Raw genomic sequence first — 21,147 nt, 5'->3', positions numbered from 1 at the left:
CTCAAGCTTTATTTGAGGATTGGTTCACCCACTGCTTCATACCCTCAGTGAAGCATTATTGTCAAGAAAAGGGCATTCCTTTTAAAATTATCCTCCTGCTTGATAATGCTCCAGGCCATCCCCAGTATCTTGATGACCTAAACCCAGATGTAAAGATAGTATATCTACCTAAAAACACAACTTCAATCCTTCAGCCAATGGACCAGGAGGTCATAGCCACATTTAAAGCATACTATTTACGCACAACTTTTTCCAAAGCTGTAGCAGCAACAGAAAATGATGAAGTAACTCTCCGTGATTTCTGGAGATCATTTTAGACTGCATAAATAACATTGAATCCACTTGGAAGGGAGTGACAGAAAAGTGTATGCAAGGCATATGGAAAAAATGCCTAAAATGTTTTGTGAACAATGTTGCAGTTTTTGAGAAAGATGAACATGTTGATGCCATAAATAAAACAACTATGGAACTTGCTAAAGTGCTTAATTTAGAAGTTGAGGTGGAAGATATTGAGGAATTAGTGCAATACAGGGAGGGAGAGCTAACTACCGAAGATTTAATAGAGTTGGAAGCACAGCAGAACCTGGCGGAGGAGGAAGAAGAAAATGAAAACATGGAAGAAGTACCAAAGAAGTTTACTGTGAAGGGAGTAGCTGGTGTGTTCTCAAAAGTGAATGCAGCTATGTTACAACTAGAGAGTATGGATCCGAATGTTGAACGATTCACAAAGGTGGAAAGACAAATAAGTCAAGTTTTACAGTGCTATCGTGAAATATATGAAGAAAAAAAAGAAAATGACAAAGCAGACCACTCTAAGTGGATACTTTTGGAAAGTTACACCAAGCACTACCAATGCTTCAATTTCTACTCCATCGTGTACCTTACCTGGGCCTTCAGCAGCTCCTGATAATAGCTCTGATGATGACACAGATGAAGATTTTGAAGGATTCGTTGACTAAAATGATAGCCTGAATTTATTTTTTTTTTGTTTGTTTGTTTTGTTTTTTTTGTTTACTGTATTTTAAATATCCTTTTTCCTTGTTGTACACTCTACAGTACAGTACTGTGGTTTTTGGTGCTTTAATGTACCTACTGTACTTTTCTAACTTTATGTTCTGTAATACAACATTCCAGTACTGTGTGTAAATTACACAACCTATGCAAATTAAAACAAGTGGAAGTTTTCAGTTTGATCTTTCTTGTTATTTTACTTATTCAGAATACTGTATTGTCAAATACTATGCATATATTGTACTACTGTATACAGTACATGCAGTTCCTCACTTAACGACCAATTCGCTTAACGACCAAGTCGTTTAAACAGAACTCGGTCGTTAAGCGAGGAGTACCTGTAATGTCAATCAAACAAGCACACAGCACTAAAAACTGAAAATGGCCTGTTCATGAAGGGGTATTAGCAGGCTGGTACTCAAGGAGGGTAAAGCTCGCCTGGATGATATGTTTTTTCCTCATCATGACTTTAAATATAGGGGTATCACTTATATCCAAAATAACCTCCCACTCTCACTGCTGAGTCTTATTTTTTATCATGCAAAATACAACAACAGGAGAAAGAACATCTAGGAAAACCCAAATCCCCAGAGTTGGCCAGGAGGACCCAAAATCTTAAAATTGCCACGCCAAAATATTGTTAATGAAGCAAACCTCTAATGTTATGATAACAAATTACACCCAACAAATCATTGTTGTTATCTGCAGCTTTTGAACCTGACCTAATCACTGTGTCTTACTTGACTTTATCTATCCCAGCAATAGAGGATACTGTAAAGTCAGGTCAATAAATAACCACTTGCCCTCCAGAGGATTTACCCCCCTTCCTGACCAGGCCATTTTTAGCGATACAGCGCTGCGTTACTTTAATGGACAATTGCGCTGTCATGCAGCACTGTACATAAATGAAATTTACATCATTATTTTTCCCACAAGTAGAGCTTTCTTTCAGTGATATTTGATCACCCACTTTTTTGCGCAATAAACAAAAAAAAAAGAACAACAATTTTGAAGAAAACAACAATATATTTTTTACTTTTTGCTATAAAACATATCTAATTAAAAAAATAAATAAAATTTCTTTATAAATTTAGGTCAAAATGTATTCTGCTACATGTCTTTGCTAGAAAAAAAAATCCCAATAAGTATGGATTAATTGGTTTATGTGAAAGTTATAGCATCTACAAATGGCGGTATATATACTGGAATTTTTATTTCTTTAATTCTAGTAATGGCGGTGACCAGTGACTCCTAGCAGGACTGCGGCGAGCATTCTTACACTGGGTGGGAAGTGACTGCCACTGACATCCCCAGTGACACTAATACAGTGATCAGTGCTAATAAAAAAACACTGACACTGTACTAATGACACTGGGCAGGATGGGGTTAACATCTGGGGCAAAGGGTTCATTGTTTGCTGTGTGTGTGGTAAAAGCATTTCCATGTTTTGTGTACTGTGGAAGACCAGATATAGTTAATGCAGGGTCCTGGGTTTAGTAACACACTAAGCCTATGTTTACACTATGAACTGCATGTGAATTGCATGTGAATTTTGAATGGGTTTAAATTGCACTAAAGAAAGTGCAGTTACCTTTTGTTGGAGCCACACCACAACTGCATGGCGCAATCATTTTGTACCATTTGATTTGGTGTGGGAAAACCAAACTGCAATTACGATGCCTTTGGGGTGTCATTAACTTATATTGACACCCGCAGCAGATTGCAAATACAGTGCGATTCCAATGGAGGTACAGGAAACGCACAAGAGATCACTGCGCTTTCCCACGCTGCATCTGCATAAATTCTGAGAGCACAGTTTTAGTAAATCTACCCCACTGTGTGTTCCCAAGCATACAGGCAGTATCGGATTCCTTACTAGAAAGCCAAACAAGGTTTACAAATATTTTAAACTACAAATGAAAGCTCCAGTATGACATTCAAAATAGGTCTCAAATTCAAATGCTTTGTGATGAACAAGTTTTAAAAATAAAGACTTCATTTACCTCCCCTGACTGAGCCAAGTCCTCCTTTTGTGTCTCATACACCTCCCCTCGCAGACACTGCAGCTCACAGTGGGAGGGTTTCAGCAACAGAAGCAGTGCTGTCAATCCAAGATGCAGTGGGCAGGACTAAGTGTGACCAGGTGTTGATTGACAAGCTACAGGCCTGTGATAATGCTGATCTTCTGATTCTGCTGTAGCTCAAGCAGGCACAGCTTTCATGAGGTAAAAGGCTGCTTTAAATTCAGTAGCAGCGCAGCAGTATTATCCCTCCATCACAGGAAGCTGCATGAGGTGGACTTCACTGGCAGGACCAATGAGTATTTGTAACACTTTGCAAAGAGATGAAGGGAAAATGGTGCAGATGAACTTATAATTAAGTGCTGCAGCACAAAAGGATGCCATAGTTCTGCTTGAAGCTTATAAACCTTTAACAGTGTTAAATCACTTTGACCAAAAACCAAACAGTCTTACCGATTCTCAGGCTAGCTTTGTCTGCTCTTTTTCAGACTTGGCATACCTTCAATTTTGGTCTTGAAGTGTGGGTATTGGTTGAGAACTTCCAGTTGTTTCCTCCAGTCAAATTTATTTCTCCAGTAAGACACAACTTTCCGCAGGTGGGTGGTGTTGAAGCCATAGTTGAAGCGGCTGCCCTCCAGTGGCTCTGTGTAACGTGTCTGATCTATCCGTTGGAACAAGTCCTGCAGAAGACACACAGGTGCTATGAGGAGTAAAAATGCTTAATTAAGGGGGACCTATTGTCATCATACTTATTCATCCCCTATACTGAGTTAATGAATAGAGATGTAGGGCTGGAGAAGGAGGTGAAAAAGGGTTTTAAGACTGATGGAAAAAACATCAACAATATTCAGTATGATGATGACCCTACACTCATAGCTGAAAATTGAGAAGATCAAGAGGGCTTTATAAAGAAAGGTAAAGAATAATGAATAGATGGGAAGACAGAGCATTCTGGGCAACAACTTTCATTGTGGTTACTAGAAGTCAATGTCAACTTGACAGAATTGAAAGGGTAAGGATACTGTTCTATAAACTTTCCTTGCCCTTTTGCCCCCTAAAACAAATCGTTCTTATCTAGATCTCACTTAGAGAGCCGAAGCATCGTTCAAACCTCTCTGGGAACTTCTTGACCTGATGTCTACGCCTGCACAGTTCAGCCCGATAGACTTCTATGGGGCTGGGAGAGGGATAGGAGTTGATCTGTCTACCAGCCCAGAAAATGTGCAGACGAGGACCTCAGATAAAGAAGATGACAGAGGGATGTAAACAATGCCATAGAAGTAGGATAAAGATCTAGCTAGTTAAGACACTAAGTATAGCTAGTTAAGGTGGTGGTGGTGGTGGGAGGAGAGTAGGATGCGCTAGACCCATTTAGGGGGTGGGGGCAAAAGGGTAGAGAAAGTCTGCAGAAAGTTTCCTCACCCTTTAAGCATCAAGTTGACATTGAGTAAACAACATTGAAAATTTAAGGCAAAGTTTCCTTACCCTTTAATTATAATAGTTGTCTTTTTACAGTTTAGATTTGGGATTGTGCTAGCCAGTGTAGATATCAGAAGATATTTCAATCATACCTGCAGATCTAATCACCCTCTTAGTGTCTATGAATCATTCCAGTTTTAGAAAAAGTTTTTTGGTTTCCTCTTCTGAGGACACATAGAATCCCCTAACAAATATGCTGTAGATCTACACAGTGACACAGTTAAGTTTTATCTTATGCCAAAGGAATTGAGTTTAAATATCAGTAAGAAGGACACATCACTGTAATTAAAACATTTCTTTTTAGATTGGTAAGGGAAAACTAGAACCTCCACCTGTGCTCCCTTTGAAGATTTCACATCACTTCCTGTTAACGTGACAACATAGTCTACAATGTTGGAAACAAGAGAAAAACCCTGCAACTGAAACCAAAGAGCAATAAAAAGCCTTCCCCCGCTCTCTACAAAACAAAAATAAAGTTTTGGTGAAAGTTACACTTTGACACATGTACACATCCATGTCAACATACCTATCCCGTTACCTCCTGTACCTGAACCACCCAATCCTCCTAACCCAATCTATGGTGACAGTAATAGAGAGAACATTTGGATATGGCTTGGCTGCATCCTCTCCTTTCCCTGTTCCAGACCAACACAAATACACAGAAAGTAAGTCAAGTCTTGTGTGTACAGTGGACCAAACCATTTGTCATAAAGGACCTTTGCATTAATGGTCTATGACTCTGTGTCTCTGCAAAAGCACCCTTCCACCTGGTACTGTAGCAGATGAAACGCAATGACATCCACAGATACATGCTCTACTATGTACTTTTCATTAGATACAGCTTTTGTAATCAGCTTACATTCAGCTCCTCTTCTGAAGTCTCGATTTTGAAAGGATGGATATCTTCATTCTCATCATCTTGTCTCTGCCCAGGACCCCACCATCCATCTCCCATTGGTAAAGTGTCATCGTTTTTTCTGAAGATTAAATGGTAGAGGAGAGCCCCGACCACCAGAGCTGCAACAATTTCTAGAAGCATTTTACCTACAAGAAATAACAACACAGTAAGGGGACCTCAGGTCAACACGTCAAATTGTTTCCAGGGACATTGATGTTACAACTACAGTATGTGCATTAGCTAGTGACCCATATACATTTCCAACCCAATACGACATTTTTACTACATACAACATTTATTTGGAGGTTTAAAGGGCTGGGGATGTTTCTAATGCAAAAACTGTAACTGGATATTAATATTTATGCTAAATATCACTGTTGTCAGATTCTTTACAGTAAAATGGTTGTAAAAATGTAGACTAGACTTCCACAAGAGCTAGTTCTAGCCAACTCTGTAGGTTGCTTCAAAATACAAAAAAAATTTAACTGGTTATAAAGATTTATGAAAAATATCACTGTAATTCTTGGATCCAATGACCTTTGGGATTAGAAGGCAATTTTTTCAACCTGTTGGAGCCAACTGGATCATTTTTTAGAAGGGTTCTTTGCCTTACATTTTTAAAGTAGAACTATAGGCAAAACTTTGTTTATTTTAGATAGTGTAAGGAAGGGTTATAACCCCTATTTAGAGCTGTATTAATTTGTACTATTATTATTTTGAATGCAAGCAGAGCATGTTTCTGAGTTTGACATGCTGTCAGCCTGTTGCCTGCTACCCCTTGTACAGCAGAGATCAGACAAAGAGGGAGAAGCAGCACAAGGAGCCAATAAACTGTGCTGCAATACAAATGTTTAAATGTAAGTAGCATCCATACCTCCCAACTTTACAACTTCAGAATGAGGGGAATTAAAGGGAGATGTTGACTTGTAGAGAGTGCCACAGCAAAAAAAAGGGTTACACTATGCCAATATGGGGTGCGGCTCAGTAGTTTGATTAGAAAAGTGAATAAACACTATCCCTGGAAGTACACACACACACACACACACACACACACACACAAACACACACTTTGTGTGCACAGTAGCCTCCTTTTCAAATACCTATAAACTGAAAAAAAGGTTTTTTGCACTCGTAAACCTAACCTTAAAGCTGAACATAGGTGGATCGAATCTTGGCCAGTTCAGCAGGGACTGGCCAAATTTCAATTCAACTATGTACTGGCTGGTTGTACCGAAGTCGATCGATAGACTTCGGTACAACCAGCCTTGAATTTTTTGCATGCAATTACTGCCGGCGCTATATATGCTAGCAATGATCATTGTATTCTGTTGGCAGGGAAGGCTCCCCGCCTGCAGAACACAATAGCGCTACACGGGGGAATCCCCCATCAACACTGACTATGTTGATGGGGAAGGCGAACAATTTTCTCTTTCATTCCACCCATGGTGAAAAGAAAGAAAACTATATAATCTATGGCTTACCTAAGCCACTTACACCTGGTGAAAAAAACAGTAACAATTTCATTTAAAAATAGAATATTTTCTACTTCTAACAAATATGAAATGATCAATCTCAGTCATCTTTATTATACCTTAATACAGTGTTTCTCAAACTTTTTTCAGTCAAGGCACCCCTTAAAATTCTGCACAATCCTGAGGCACCCATTACAAAATGTAAAAAACTAAACTAATAGTTTTACAGAAAACCGCAATATTTGCACATGTAGGACACCCGATGTTAGAGGGGATTTATTGTTCCAAAGCAAACACGCTTTTGCACACTCATACTGACTAGCATTCCATTGTTTCTCTTCAGTTTCTCTAGTGTGACCCCAGTGCTCATGGAGAGGGAAAGGGAAAGCAAGGATGCTATGCAGGTGTCCAATGTCCTTATCAAATGATGAAATCAATGGTTGTTATGTTGCAGGCCGCTAGAAAGTTGTAATGGTGCACAATGAAAACGTGTGGTTTACGTGTAACTAAAATGCAGGCTTGAGCCACCATCTGGCTTGGAGACAATTTTTAGCCAATTTTTAGGCATTTTGTCAAGGCATCCCTGGAAAAAAAAAAAAAAAAAAAAAGAAGGAAGGCACCTCAGGGTGCTGGGCACCCTGATTGAAAAAGGCCGCCTTATATGTTACAACTCAATATATTCACTAAATAACAATGTATCTTAAATGTAACAAAGTAACTATGTAACTAAATTCAATACAAATAACATCAAACAATAATGTACATTAACACATACAGCAATAAGTGTCCTTAAAATGTTCAAACAATCAAAGTCTTCAATGTAAAAGTGTGCATTCAACCTGTACTAGACCTCTAAAGGAATCCTGTGGTATCTGGTACCAACCCGTTAGTAGCAGTTCCTTTAAGTCCTGTAAGTTGTGAGGTGGGGCTTCCAGCACATCCCACAGATGCTCGATTGGATTGAGATCTGGATAATTTGGAACCCAATTCAACACTTTAAACTCATTGTTGTGTTCCTCAAACCATTTTTGCAGTGTGGCAGGAAGCATTCAGGGGGTGTAGAATTTTTTTTTTTTTTTTTTAAAACTACTTCTCCAAGGGACTATATAGAGGTCCCAATCTACTTTTATCTCATTACAATCTACTTGTCCTGAAAAAAAAAAAAAAAATATGAAGGGTTGATGTTTTCATTAGGCAGAGGTGCTTTTAGGGAATGTCTGGGGCTTTTGAAAACAAAAAGGGGCTTTATAGTGACTTAAACCTTTAATGTTTTTTTTTGCCAGAAAATTTCTTAGAACCCCTAAATAATATACACTCAACAACCACTTTATTAGGTACACTTATTCAATTACTTGGTAACACAAATTGCTAATCAACCAATCACATGGAAGCAACTCCATGCATTTAGGCATGTAGACGTAGTGAAGACGACTTTCTGAAGCTCAAACCGAGCATCAGAATGGAGAAAAAAAAAAAAGAGGATTTAAGTGACTTTGAATGTGGTTGTTGGTGCCAGACGGGCTGGTCTGAGTATTTAAAATACTCTGATCTATTGGGATTTTTACGCACAACCGTCTCTAGGGTTTACAGAAAATGGTCTGAAAAAAGGAAATTTCCAATGAGCTTGTATGGACAAAAATGCCTTGTTGATGTCAGAGGAGAATCTGCAGACTGGTTGCTGTGACATTCTGATGGTAGTGTCAGAATTTGGCGCAATCAACATGAAAGCATGGATCCATCTTGCCTTGTATGAACGGTTCAGGCTGGTGGTGGTGGTGGTGTAATGAGGTGGGGGATATTTTTTTGGCAATAGCAAGGTGTACCTAATAAAGTGGCTGGTGAGTGATTATTTTTTTTTTAAAGTAAAGGCCCTAGAGAATAAATTGGTGGGTGTTGCTTTTTTTTTTTTACTTTCAATTTTTATTGAGATTTCAACATAACACCTATCCATCAATAGTGTCAAATCAGGCTGGTACATGACAAGTAGTAAAGTAGTAAATAACACATGAGAGTGTACAAAATCACATAATTTTGAGTTCCAAAGCAAGTCAATTCACACCCAAACACATAGAATTAGGGAGGGCAGTGCTCAATATCCCAGAACAACCGTTCAAATTACCCCCCCTAAAACAAAGACACCTCAGACAGCTCCCTGAGATATCCTTCTCAGTACTAGAAACTGATATCAGGATACCAGAGTGGAAAGAGAAAAAGGAAAGGAGAGAGAAAAAGACAGGAAGACAGGTCCAGATAGAGATGCCAAGGATGTTCCCATCCCCATCTCCCAAAAGGAGCAGTCACAAAACAACATTCATGTATTTGGCCCAGGGCTCCTACGTTGGGTGTTGCAATTTTTTAGGTCACACGGTATTTGCGCAGTGGTTTTGCAAATGCAATTTGTTTGACAAAAATACACTTTTTCTGAATTGTAATGGAAAAAAAAAACACAGTATATAGCCCAATTTTTGGTAAAATAAATAGGATGATGTTACGCCAAGTAAATAGATATCAAACGTGTCACGCTTTAAAATAGCACATGCGTGTGCAGTAGCAACAGATTACGTAAATTTTACAATTCATAGGCAACGCTTTATAAGTCTTTACAGGTTACCACTTTAGATTTAGAGGAGGTCTGGTGACAAAACAAATGCCCATTATCTGACGTTTGCAGTGATATCTTACATGTATGGGAAGATCACTGTTTGCAGGACCAACGTATGCGATTGCCTTTACGTATGAGCACGGGGGAATGGGACATCCCTCCTCTGCCAATAAAGCATTTGATCACGCCAAGATCAGTGTGATTAAATGCTTTGCTTTTTTAAAAAAATGGCGCTGTTTACATCTGGGGAAACTGGATGTGATGTATGCTCATAGCTTCCTATATCATGGAGGCAGACACAGCAGTTCGGGTCTTTGTCTACCATTATGATCAGAGAGCGTAAGCGCTGGGTGGTCGATTGGGTGTCCCAGTGGGACAGGAAAGTCCACGGAAGGCGGCAGGACGTCCCCCTCACTGCTTGTAGAAGCAATCCAGCAGCTAGTTAGCCACTCAGATTTCTTTTACAAGAGAGCCAGTATAGGTCATACTCTCAGTGGATTATATGAGGACAGATATCGGTGGAATCTCCGCTCCCTGTATGGTGGTCTCTTCCGACTCCCGGGCATCCTCCAACCTCCATAAAGCCTGAAAGGTCCAGCAAGGTCCCCCCGAGTAACAAACCGTCCGATCTGTAGAAACACTGTACATCCGGGTACATAGAGAACGGACTACAACTCCCAGCATCTGCAGGGCAACCAATGCAGTCTGTACTCCATCTCCATGGTGACCGGACCTCACCGTACAGCAGACTGCAGGCTCGGGGAGGTAAAGAGGGGGGCCACACTAGCCCAGCAGTGACATGCCGGGAGGGAGAGGATCTCTGGGGAAAGGCCCTCACTGTACAGCAGGCCATGGACCCAGGGAAGGGGAGACAAGGGGCTGCACTGCCCGGCAGTGCTGTGCCGGGGAGGAGCTCCAGGGACATGCCGGGAGGGAGAGGATCTCCGGGGAAAGGCCCTCACTGTACAGCAGGCCATGGACCCAGGGAAGGGGAGACAAGGGGCTGCACTGCCCGGCAGTGCTGTGCCGGGGAGGAGCTCCAGGGACATGCCGCACACCATAGTGGGATGGGCCAACTGGCAGAAGGCAGCTAGAGGGGGGGGGGGAAAACGTGCTTTTACAAGAGAGCCGACTGTCTAACCTCTGATGTTTGCTCAAGGCAAGGCTAGATGTAAAAAAAAAAAAAAAAAAAAGGAAGAGGAAGAAACCTCTTGCCTGGCGTCCAGACCTACATGTCCCAGGCATCAGGCAATATGAATTGCACATCCCTGGCATTATCCTGCCTGCCAGGGAATATGGTTTCCATGAAAGGATGTACTTGGTCAGCAACAATGTTTAGGTAGGTGGTACATGTCAAATAACATCCACAGGAATGGCAGGACCCAAGGGTTCCCAGCAGAACATTGCCCAAAGCATCACACTGTCACCAATGACTTGACTTCTTCCCATAGTGCATCCTGGTGCCATCTCTTCCCCAGGTAAGTTACACACACACAGCCATCCACATGATGTAAAAGAAAACGTGGTCCATCAGACCAGGCCACCTTCTTCCATTGCTCCATTTCTGATGCTGACCGATGTAGGCCCATTTTGGCTATGGACAAGGGTCAGCATGGGTACCCTGAGTGGTCTGCAGCTGCACAGCCCCATAAAACAACAAACTGCGATGCCCAATTTTTCTGCTTTCAACAACAATTAACTTCAAGGACAACATGTATGCTTGCTGCCTAATATATTCCACCCACTTTCAGATGGCATTTTTACGAGATAATCAAGGTTATTTACTTTACCTGTCAGTGGTCATAAAGTTATGGCTGATCAGTGTATGTATTTCATTTGTGTACATAGCCGATTGCCTCGAGTTCAGATTTAACAGCAAAGAGAAAAAGTATACCGACAGTCATTTGTGAAATATTTTTTACCGAAAGTCTTGTGTTCTTATTTGAAGCTATTTCTGTTTTGTTAGCATTTTGGCAATCTGCTAGAGGGAACAATGTTGGTTAAGCAGAGGATCAGTCACAATGTGGTATTTCTGCAGACTCAAAAATGAAAAGATTTGTATTCTTTATTGAACTGACTCAGTTGTTTGGCATGTGGAGGTGGGCCTTGTCTAGAAAGTGGGCACATTTGGGCATATATGGGCAGAATGTATTTGAGAAGGTTCATTCTAATAAAATATACACATAGGAAAATAGTTGCACTACAATTAACTATGTACATGAGACCAAAGCTGCCTTGTTTGATAAGCATTCATTAGGTAGCTCTTTTATTGAAGGTCATTGACGCAGCCTCTATAACAAGGGTGGTTAGTGGCAAGGCCCCTACACATTAATGGTCAGTGGCAAAGCCCCCATTTACATTGGTAGTCAGTGGCAAAGCCCCCTTTTACATTGGTAGTCATTGGCAAAGCCCCCATTTACAGTGGTAGTCAGTGGCAAAGACCCCTTTTACAGTGGTAGTCAGTGGCAAAGACCCCTTTTACAGTGGTAGTCATTGGCAAAGCCCCCATTTACAGTGGTAGTCAGTGGCAAAGACCCCTTTTACATTGGTAGTCATTGGCAAAGCCCCCATTTACAGTGGTAGTCAGTGGCAAAGCCCCCATTTACATTGGTAGTCAGTGGCAAAGCCCCCATTTACATTGGTAGTCAGTGGCAAAGCCCCCATTTACATTGGTAGTCAGTGGCAAAGCCCACTTTTACATTGGTAGTCAGTGGCAAAGCCCACTTTTACATTGGTAGTCAGTGGCAAAGCCCCCATTTACATTGGTAGTCAGTGGCAAAGCCCCCTTTTACATTGGTAGTCAGTGGCAAAGCCCCCTTTTACATTGGTAGTCATTGGCAAAGCCCCTTTGCATTGGAAGTTAGCAGCATAGCCCCTTTATATTAAAGGATAGCAGAAAGTCCTCCTTTACATTGGTGGCTACTGGCAAGATCTCCTTTACATTGAAGATTAGTGGCAAGGCCATCCTTCATTGGTGGTTAGAAAGGAAGCTTCATCACATTGGTGATTAGTGGCAAAGCCTTCCATAACATTCGAGGTGGGCAAGGTCCCCTTTACACTGGTAATAAAAGGCAAGGCCCCCATTGCATTGGTGGTCAGTGGCAAAAAACCCTCTGCACTGTTGGCAATGGAAAGGCCCCCCTTTATTTAACTGGTCAGTTGCAAGACTGCCTTTTGCATTAGTGGTCAGTGGCAAGGTCCTTTGCAAGTCCATGCAAACAGATCAGAGGCAACAAACAGGTGGGGATGGAAGCCTAGGATAAAGTGGGTGAGAGAGGGAATTACACGTGACTGACCTTTCCTAATTAGCTAACTGAGCACCCCCTCCCCCGCCACCAGGCTCCATAATAACCCTTTGGTCTGCTTGGGTAGTAGAATGCCAACATGACTGACCACTGTAGGACACTAAAGCAGAGGTTTCTGCTGCAAAGGTGACTAATTCATGGATGTTGAAGGGCCCCGTGTGGGAAGCAGTGTGCTTTATAGGACAACAGGTCCTGTTAAGGCGGGGGTCAGCAACCAGTAGATCTTGGCCAGGTGACTGGTAGATCACGTTCTGGGCTTGCTGACCCACCATCCCAGAGCATCAAACAGGGTGCAATGCAGAGGGACTACCTGTAAAGTTGGATCTGTAGTAGGGAGCAAGAGCTGCATAAGCCGATGTCTCCTCTGTAGTGCCGGCTCCTGTCTTATGCGGAGTGATACCAACTGCACTCCACCTCTTATCCCGGTTAATGGTCTCCAGAGTGGTGCCAGCAGGAGGAAAGAAGAGATCTTCAGGTCAGTGTGAAGCAATACACTGGGCATAATAGTATAGGGCTGCTTTCACACTGATGTGCTGCGGTTTACCCACACCACGGGTGCAGTGCAGTGTTCCTGCAGCTTTCCTGTGGGTTTGCTGTGCATAGCCATATAGACGTCTATTATATTCTGCGGGTTTGGTGCACTTTCTGAAAGCGCACCAAAACTCCTGAATACAGGAGTTTTTGTGTGCTTCCAGAACATACACCACCATCTGAAGGATATAAAAGTCTATGGCTAAGCACAGCAAACCCAGGAAAGTCGCAGATGCACTGTGCTGCGCCCGTGGTGTGGGTAAACCGCAGCACATCAGTGTGAAAGCAGCCTTATAGGGGGCTCAGAACAGTAAAGGTTCACTTACATTTGCAGTTTGGGAGGTGGTAAAACTCCATAGTTAAGATGTGTTTTTACTACCCGCGCCCCAACTGCACTCTCTTTAGCTGCAGTGGCCAGGGGTGTATACATGTCGCAGCCGCTCTAGATAGAGTTCTATTCCCTGTCATGGTTGGTGGGTGTAGCACCTGCCAAGCATTACCCATTCAAGTAAATGAGGTGACTCTGCAAGTGCCCTACAACCTTGTGCAGTACAGCAACCAAGGGGTTAAAGTAGGCAGAGGTGTGTTGCTTTCTCACCACCTGCTTTAACCCCTTGGACCCTGCAGAAGCATGCAGTTGAGGGGTACTTGCAGAGGGGCCCTGTTTGCATGAATGAGTCGGGACTGGCAGGCGGTAGCACCCACCAAAAGCAACAGGGGGTGCAATTACTGTTGTGGCATTTGTACACCTTTGGCTGCTGCTTCAGCAGCTAAGGGGGGAAGGGATTGGGGGTGGTAAACTGCAAGGTTTTACCACCCCCTAACTTTATGTGTGAACGAGCCCTAAGGGTGCTGCTATCAAATGAAACTAAGGGCTCATTCACAAGTGCAGTAGGCACTGCTGCTCCTCTGAAAAGCGCTCCAAGTGTGTTTGACAGGTGATGAGGAGGTGATATATTGTCTCCTCACCACCGGATTGAAACCCAAGATTGCCGTGCAATGCACGCATTTGCAACACTGTAGTACAGCAATTAGAGGTTTAAATCAGATGTGAGGAGGCAACAATGTGCCCGGTATTCTTTGACTTCTCCCATGTTGTTCAGGTAGATCTCCACCTCTTTTAGGTTGCCTACCGCTGCTCTAGCTTTTATAGGTACACAGGGAACTCACTCACTCAGTATAATCCATAACAACAGGGGTGGAAAAATATGTGAAGTCACCCTGTTCAAATTTACATACAGTAATCCAATTATCAAGGTGCCAAGACATCTGAGACCTTTTTAACCACTTCAGCTCTGGAAGGTTTTAGCTCTTTTTTGAACAGGCCATTTTTTTGCTATTCGGCTCTGCACTACTTCAAAGCCAGCCATAGACAGTTTGAATCTCGACCGTTTCAGCAGGAACCAGCCGAGATTCGAACCATGTATGGGCAAGCTGAATGTACCCAAGTTGATCGATCGATTAACTTGGGTACAACCAGCCTGCCAGGTTTTACATGCGATTATTGCTAGCAGTTGTTATAGCCGCTAGCAATATTCACTGTCTTCTCCAGGTGGGGACGGCTTCTCAAACAAAATTTATAAAAAATTTTCACACAAATAGACAATAGCTTTTGGTGGTACAGTATTTGATCACTACTAGTTTTATTTATTTTTTATTATATAAACAAAAAAAAAAAAAAGACTGAACATTTTGAAAAATAAAACATTTTTTACTTTCTGCTATAAAACAATCAAATTAATAAAAATCAAAATACCGTATTTTTCGCTCCATAAGACGCACTATTTTCCCCCCAAAAAAAAAGGGGGGGGGAATGTCAGTACGTCTTATGGAGCAAATATAAACCGTCCGGTCCGGTATTTCTGCCGCCACCATGTCAGAATATCGGGCCGGCCACTCAGCTCTTCTCTCCTGCAGGACCTTACCTGTTCCTCGCTCCAGTGGTGAACAGTCTTCCCGCGCCAGCTTCTGTGACAGCCGGGTGCCCACTGCGCATGCGCGAGAAGCGCCGCGCTTTGTGAATGGTCCGGTGTCTTCTGGGACACATGACAGGTCCCAGAAGATGCCGGACCATTCACAAAGCGCAGCGCTTCTCGCGCATGCGCAGTGGGCACCCGGCTGTCACAGAAGCCGGCGCGAGAAGAAGAGGGAAGGACAACTCCATGGAAGTGGGGGCGGGTACCTGTCAAATTCAGGTACCCGCTCCCCCTCCCTCCCCAAAGGTCCGCAGTCTCTGGTCATCTCCTTTACTGTCTGCAGTCTCTGGTCATCTGTACTATGTCCCTGGTATTTCCCCTGTACTGTGTCCGCAGTCTCTGGTCATCCCCTGTACTGTGTCCGCAGTCTCTGGTCATCCCCTGTACTGTGTCCGCAGTCTCTGGTCATCCCCTGTACTGTGTCCGCAGTCTCTGGTCATCCCCTGTACTGTGTCCGCAGTCTCTGGTCATCCCCTGTACTGTGTCCGCAGTCTCTGGTCATCCCCTGTACTGTGTCCGCAGTCTCTGGTCATCCCCTGTACTGTGTCTGCAGTCTCTGGTCATCCCCTGTACTGTGTCCGCAGTCTCTGGTCATCTCCTGTACTGTGTCCGCAGTCTCTGGTCATCTCCTGTACTGTGTCCGCAGTCTCTGGTCATCTCCTGTACTGTGTCCGCAGTCTCTGGTCATCTCCTGTACTGTGTCCGCAGTCTCTGGTCATCCCCTGTATTGTGTCCGCAGTCTCTGGTCATTCCCTGTACTGTGTCCGCAGTCTCTGGTCATCCCCTGTACTGTGTCCGCAGTCTCTGGTCATCTCCTGTACTGTGTCCGCAGTCTCTGGTCATCTCCTGTACTATATCCGCAGTCTCTGGTCATCCCTTGTACTGTGTCTGCAGTCCATTGGTTCAGAATATTTTTTTTCTTGTTTTCCGCCTCTAAAACCTAGGTGCGTCTTATGGTCAGGTGCGTCTTATGGAGCGCGAAATACGGTATCTCCATAGATTTAGGCCAAAATGTATTCTGCTACATGTCTGTGGTAAAAAAAACGAGCGCATCCTGTACCCGGAAGAGGCCAGAGACATACAGGTACATCGCTGTGCCTGTACGGGCTGCCCGTCCACAGTGCATTGCGGGCAGGTTGGTGGTCCTTAAGGCGGAGCTCCACCCAAAAGGGGAAGTTCTGCTTTAAGCCTTCGTCCCCCACTCCTCATTAAGGATTGGCACCTTTGGGGAGCGGGTACCCGAATTTGACAGGTACCCGCTCCCACTTCCGCTGTGATCACCTAGGCGATCGGAAGTGGAAGTTGTCCTTCCCCCCTCCCAGAAGACTACGAGCCATTCACAAAGCGCAGCGCAGCCGGGTGCCCACAGTAAAGATGCCAGCACTAGGGAGAGAAGATGGCCGGTGAAACCAACGGTGGTGAGGACACTGCTGGACCGAGGGACAGGTAAGTGGCTGTATATTAAAAGTCAGCAGCTACAGTTTTTGTAGCTGCTAACTTTTATTTTTTTCTTTTCAGGTGAAATTCCACTTTAAGTGGTTAAGTTGATACTAAAGCTTTTTTTATTTTTCAAAATAACAAACATGTCATACTAACCTGCTCTGTCCAGTAGTTTTGCAGAGCAGCCCTGATCCACTTTTTTTTCAGGTTCCCCGCCAGTGCTCCTGGCCCCTCCCCTTCAAGCAGTGCCCCCAGAGAAAGCCGCTTGCCCTGGGGGCACCGCTGCATGCTCTCTCCCGTGCTGCTGCTCTATGCACTCATAAGACACATAGATCCGTGGCACAGGCCGGCCCCCTGCTCTCTCCTCAGTGGCTCACTGGATGTGATTGACAGCTGCGGGAGACAATGGGTGGGGGGTTTGCTGCACACAGAAGAATGTTTTACCTTCATGCAGCCTAGAACCACTTTAATGATCACTGTTGCAGGATGATGTGGATTGCCTCTTTCACACCTCTTGCAAACCAATTGTCCTCGAGCACAGGGGGCACCTTTGGACAGCAACAAATTGAAGCCAACCTCCAGCTAATACTTTATAATCAGTTACAGCAGTTATTTTCCTTTTGGGATAAGCGTTTTACATAAATAAATAAAAGCTGATTGTAAGCACCCCTGTCGGTGTTAAATGGTTTGTCTCATCCCTGTAAGGGATACATCTATAGGACAGCTTGTTCTTTTGAAAAACAACAGACTTACTGGTTGGACCACCAGATGAAAATAAAAGAAAGAAATCCTATAAAAGAGAACTAACGCAGCCACCACATCTAAGAATTGGTGAATTGTATTATAATAAATGTTTGCTTTTGGGTTTAACACCCTAGTCACACCAAGTGCGACTTGCCTTGCCATGCCTTGCCATGCCATGCCATGCAAGCCGATATGAAATCACCTTACATTCATTAGATACATATCATTTTCTTTCACTCACAATTACTGTGCACTTCCTGGTTGATGTCGCCCTGACATCACTGCTGCATCCTGGGAAGTTCCTGTCACATGTTCCAGGAAGTAGGCCCAGAGTTATAGGCTGAATTCCAGGAAGTAAAGGGGGATGGAGTCCTCTGCCCTTAGTAAAAATGGCCACCATGAGAAGACTGGAAAACTAAAAGGTATCCAAAGAATACAAAGCCTGCAATTATCTATGAGTATTTGTTTGTAGAGTGCCATTTGTAAACATTTCAGAGTTCTTAACCACTTGATGACCAAGCTATAGCCAAAGTATGGCTACAACGCGGTCAACTAGTTCTGGGAGGGCGTCATATGATGTCCTCCAGAACCGCAGCTCCCATGCACCCCCTGGGGCATGCACTCGTTGAGCTCTGTGATTGCTGTGTCTGTTGGACACAGCTGATCACATGATATGGTAAAGGGCCAATCACAGCGCCCTTTTACCACATGATACGCTCTGTCCAATGACACAGCTGATCACAATGTAAACACATTTGCCAGTTATCAACAGCACTTTCCTCGCGCTGTCACAGCATGAGGAAAGTGAAGAGGCGGTAATCGGCAAATTTATTTAAAATTCAGAGGCAGTCCATGCAGCCCCCAGCCCCACCAGTGTCCATCAGTGCTGCCAGTGTCCATCAGTGCCACCAGTCAGTGATCATCAGTGCCGCATATCAGAGCAGCCTCCTCAGTGCAGCCTATCAGTGCTGCATATCAGTGCACATCCTAGATTGTAAGCTCTGACAAGCCGGGCCCTCTGTTTCCTCTTGTACTAAATTGTACTGTAACTGTAATGTCTACCTTCATTTTGTAAAGCGCTGCGCAAAATGTTGGCGCTATATAAATCCTGTATGATAGTAATAATAATTATAATAATCAGTGAAGGAGAAAAATTACTTGTTTGCAAAATTTTATAACCGAAAATAAAGAAAAAAAACTTTTCTTCTAAATTTTTGGTCTTTTTTCATTTGTTTAGGAAAAAAAAAAAAAAGAGTGGTGAATAAATACTACCAAAAGAAAGCTCTATAGGTCTCAAAAAAATAATAAAAATGTAATATGGGTACAGTGTTGCATGACCGCGCAATAGTCATTCAAAGTCAAAGTGCGACAACACTGAAAGCTGAAAATTGGTCTGGGCAGGAAGGAGGTGAAAGTGCCCATTAGGCAAGTGATTAAGGGCTTGTTACCCCATAATCCCCGCATTTATTGTGCAGTTCCACAAACACACACATTTACATTCATTTGAAGCGGATTTGTGGTGCATTTTAAGGGATTATATATGTATTTTTTACTGAGTTTACATGCATTTGTGGTGCATTCATTTGCAGTTTGGCATTTATGTGCAAAAGAATGAAACATGCTGTACTTTTTTTTTTTTTTTTTTTAAACGCACATAAAAGCACCACAATGGTGTAAACTAGGCTCATTGAAATACAATTATTATTTTTGCATATGCATTGCATACTACTTTCAAAACACGTCAAACAGCATCTGGTGTAAACAAGCCCTAAGGCTACGTTCACATATACAGTATGTGGGTGCAGAAGTGCATGTAAGTCACACGCATTAGCACAGCCACACCCAAAATGCAGTGCTGCACAGAAAACATGTGGGGTGCCATTACGCTTGATGACACTCCCATGCACTGAAAAATGCAGTGCAGTTTCCCACACACAGAAAGCAAGAGCATCATACAATTTCTGTGCCACGTTTTAAGCACTTGCTGGCCTTAGGAAGTACCCATGCGTCCTTCGGTAACAGTGGTCATACCGGGGCCATGGCTGCAGCTGCAGTCATGACCCCAATATAAAATTTTTCAGCCAGCAATGCTGAATCATGTAAAAGCAATTCTAGAAGCTAATAATTGCCACTGGATTGCTTTTTCATATGACCAAAAGGGGCCACCCTGCCGCCTTCCTGGGTGGGCAGCCCAGGACAGAAGCTGGTGGTTCTGGCTTACCATAGAGATGACCGAGAACTGAAACTTCTCTGATCATCTCTATGGTCTCCTAGATTGTAAGTTCAAAGGAGCAGTTCCCTAAAACCCTCATGTATGGTATTGTTACTGTACTGTCTTGTGTACTGTCTCCCATTATAATGTACAGTGCTGAGCAAACTGTTGGGGCTCTATAAATACTGTATAATAATGGTCTAAGAAACCAGAAGCAATGCATATATACTTCCGATTTTGCTCAGATCTATACTAGCTGTTACTGGTCTGCGATCTGGTTTGATCAGATGCTTTAGAGGGCAAAAGGAGGAATCCGGGGTCTAATAGACCCCCAGATGTCTCAGTAAGAGGACCTGTCATGACCCATGTCACAAGGGATGTTGTTCATCCCTTATAATTTCACAATTAACAAAAAAACAAAAACAGAACAAAAAAGAGGTAAAAATGCATCAAAAACGAGTGTGTAAAAATGCAAAGCACAATGCAAAAAGCATTACAAACCGGATCAAAAGCAAAGAGCATAGGTGTGAACCAAGACCTACCCCGTGTTGTGCCAGCAATCAAGGGGCAGAGGAAGTATATCTGCTACATGTGAAATGGATCAGTGGATTCATATTCATTCAGAACACTAACATTATCAATGTTCTGCTTGAAACAGGAAGGAAGTGAACTTTGTAAAATACTTCATGGCTTCTTCACCATTTCTGTCTATCAATGGGATGTGTGTTGTGTGCATTGCCACAGATCCGAACAGCAGCATGCTGTATAAAGTTTGTATCAATGAACTATGCCCTGGAATAAGGGTTGAGAAATTACTGACCATTGGACGATAGGAGTGTGCAGCCTTTACCCCACAGAAGTGAATCACTTTTCCATTTAGAGATGACACAGAGATTACCACCCAAGGTCAAGATTTATTGTATATTTATTACCTAAGATATATGTATCACCCAAGATCAAGATTTATTATATATCAAGGAACTAGAAAAGTGAAGATCTGAAAAGGTGGGGCTGAAATAAAACATCATTTTTTGACAGATATTCAGATGACAAACATAAAGAAGTGACATAAAAAATCTCTTTTAATCAATAATAAAATGATTTGTTCTTATAGAATAGACACCCACTCTTAAAAAAACAGACACAAATGTATATCACGGGGCCCCAGTAAAGCATCAAGATAAACATCAGGTATTCACATGCAAAAGCAATGCCATGAGGTATAAAATCCCCTCCACTTTCCCTAAATAAATGGAAATACTCTGGTTATGCACCCTTAATACCAGAGCTCACCATGTGTTCTGCCCTTCTTCCATGTATTTTTCATGCCTTTTATTGAACTGCATTATTATTGTTTTTTTGTATGCTGATACCTAGTGGCAGTTTCAGGTCACTACTTGTTTACTAATGTGATTTTACCATCTTCCTCTATCCTCCCCTCCTGTTTAGTGCTAGT

At 42.8% G+C, this 21,147-nt stretch overlaps 1 protein-coding gene across 2 annotated transcripts in view; it reads right to left on the bottom strand.

Moving 5' to 3' along the window:
• The window catches only part of EPHX1 (epoxide hydrolase 1), an 87,035-nt gene that overhangs the window by 54,028 nt on the left and 11,860 nt on the right, over positions 1-21,147 (bottom strand). The window contains exons 1-3 of one of the 2 annotated variants that reach the window (XM_089685081.1): positions 17,721-17,739; positions 5,371-5,555; positions 3,532-3,712 (exon numbers count right to left, since the gene is read on the bottom strand). In XM_089685081.1, coding sequence (XP_089541207.1) covers positions 3,532-3,712; positions 5,371-5,550 — 361 coding nt within the window. In that variant the 5' untranslated portion in view covers positions 5,551-5,555; positions 17,721-17,739. Of the gene's footprint in view, positions 1-3,531; positions 3,713-5,370; positions 5,556-17,720; positions 17,740-21,147 lie in introns of those variants that run through there. The other variant, XM_089685080.1, reaches the window with a different exon arrangement.

This window comes from Staurois parvus, unplaced genomic scaffold, assembly GCF_062004578.1.
Source record: "Staurois parvus isolate SC_StPar_1 unplaced genomic scaffold, SC_StPar_1.0 ptg000362l, whole genome shotgun sequence".
In the NCBI taxonomy this organism is placed as follows: domain Eukaryota; kingdom Metazoa; phylum Chordata; class Amphibia; order Anura; family Ranidae; genus Staurois; species Staurois parvus.
This window is presented reverse-complemented; position numbering and strand designations above follow the sequence as displayed.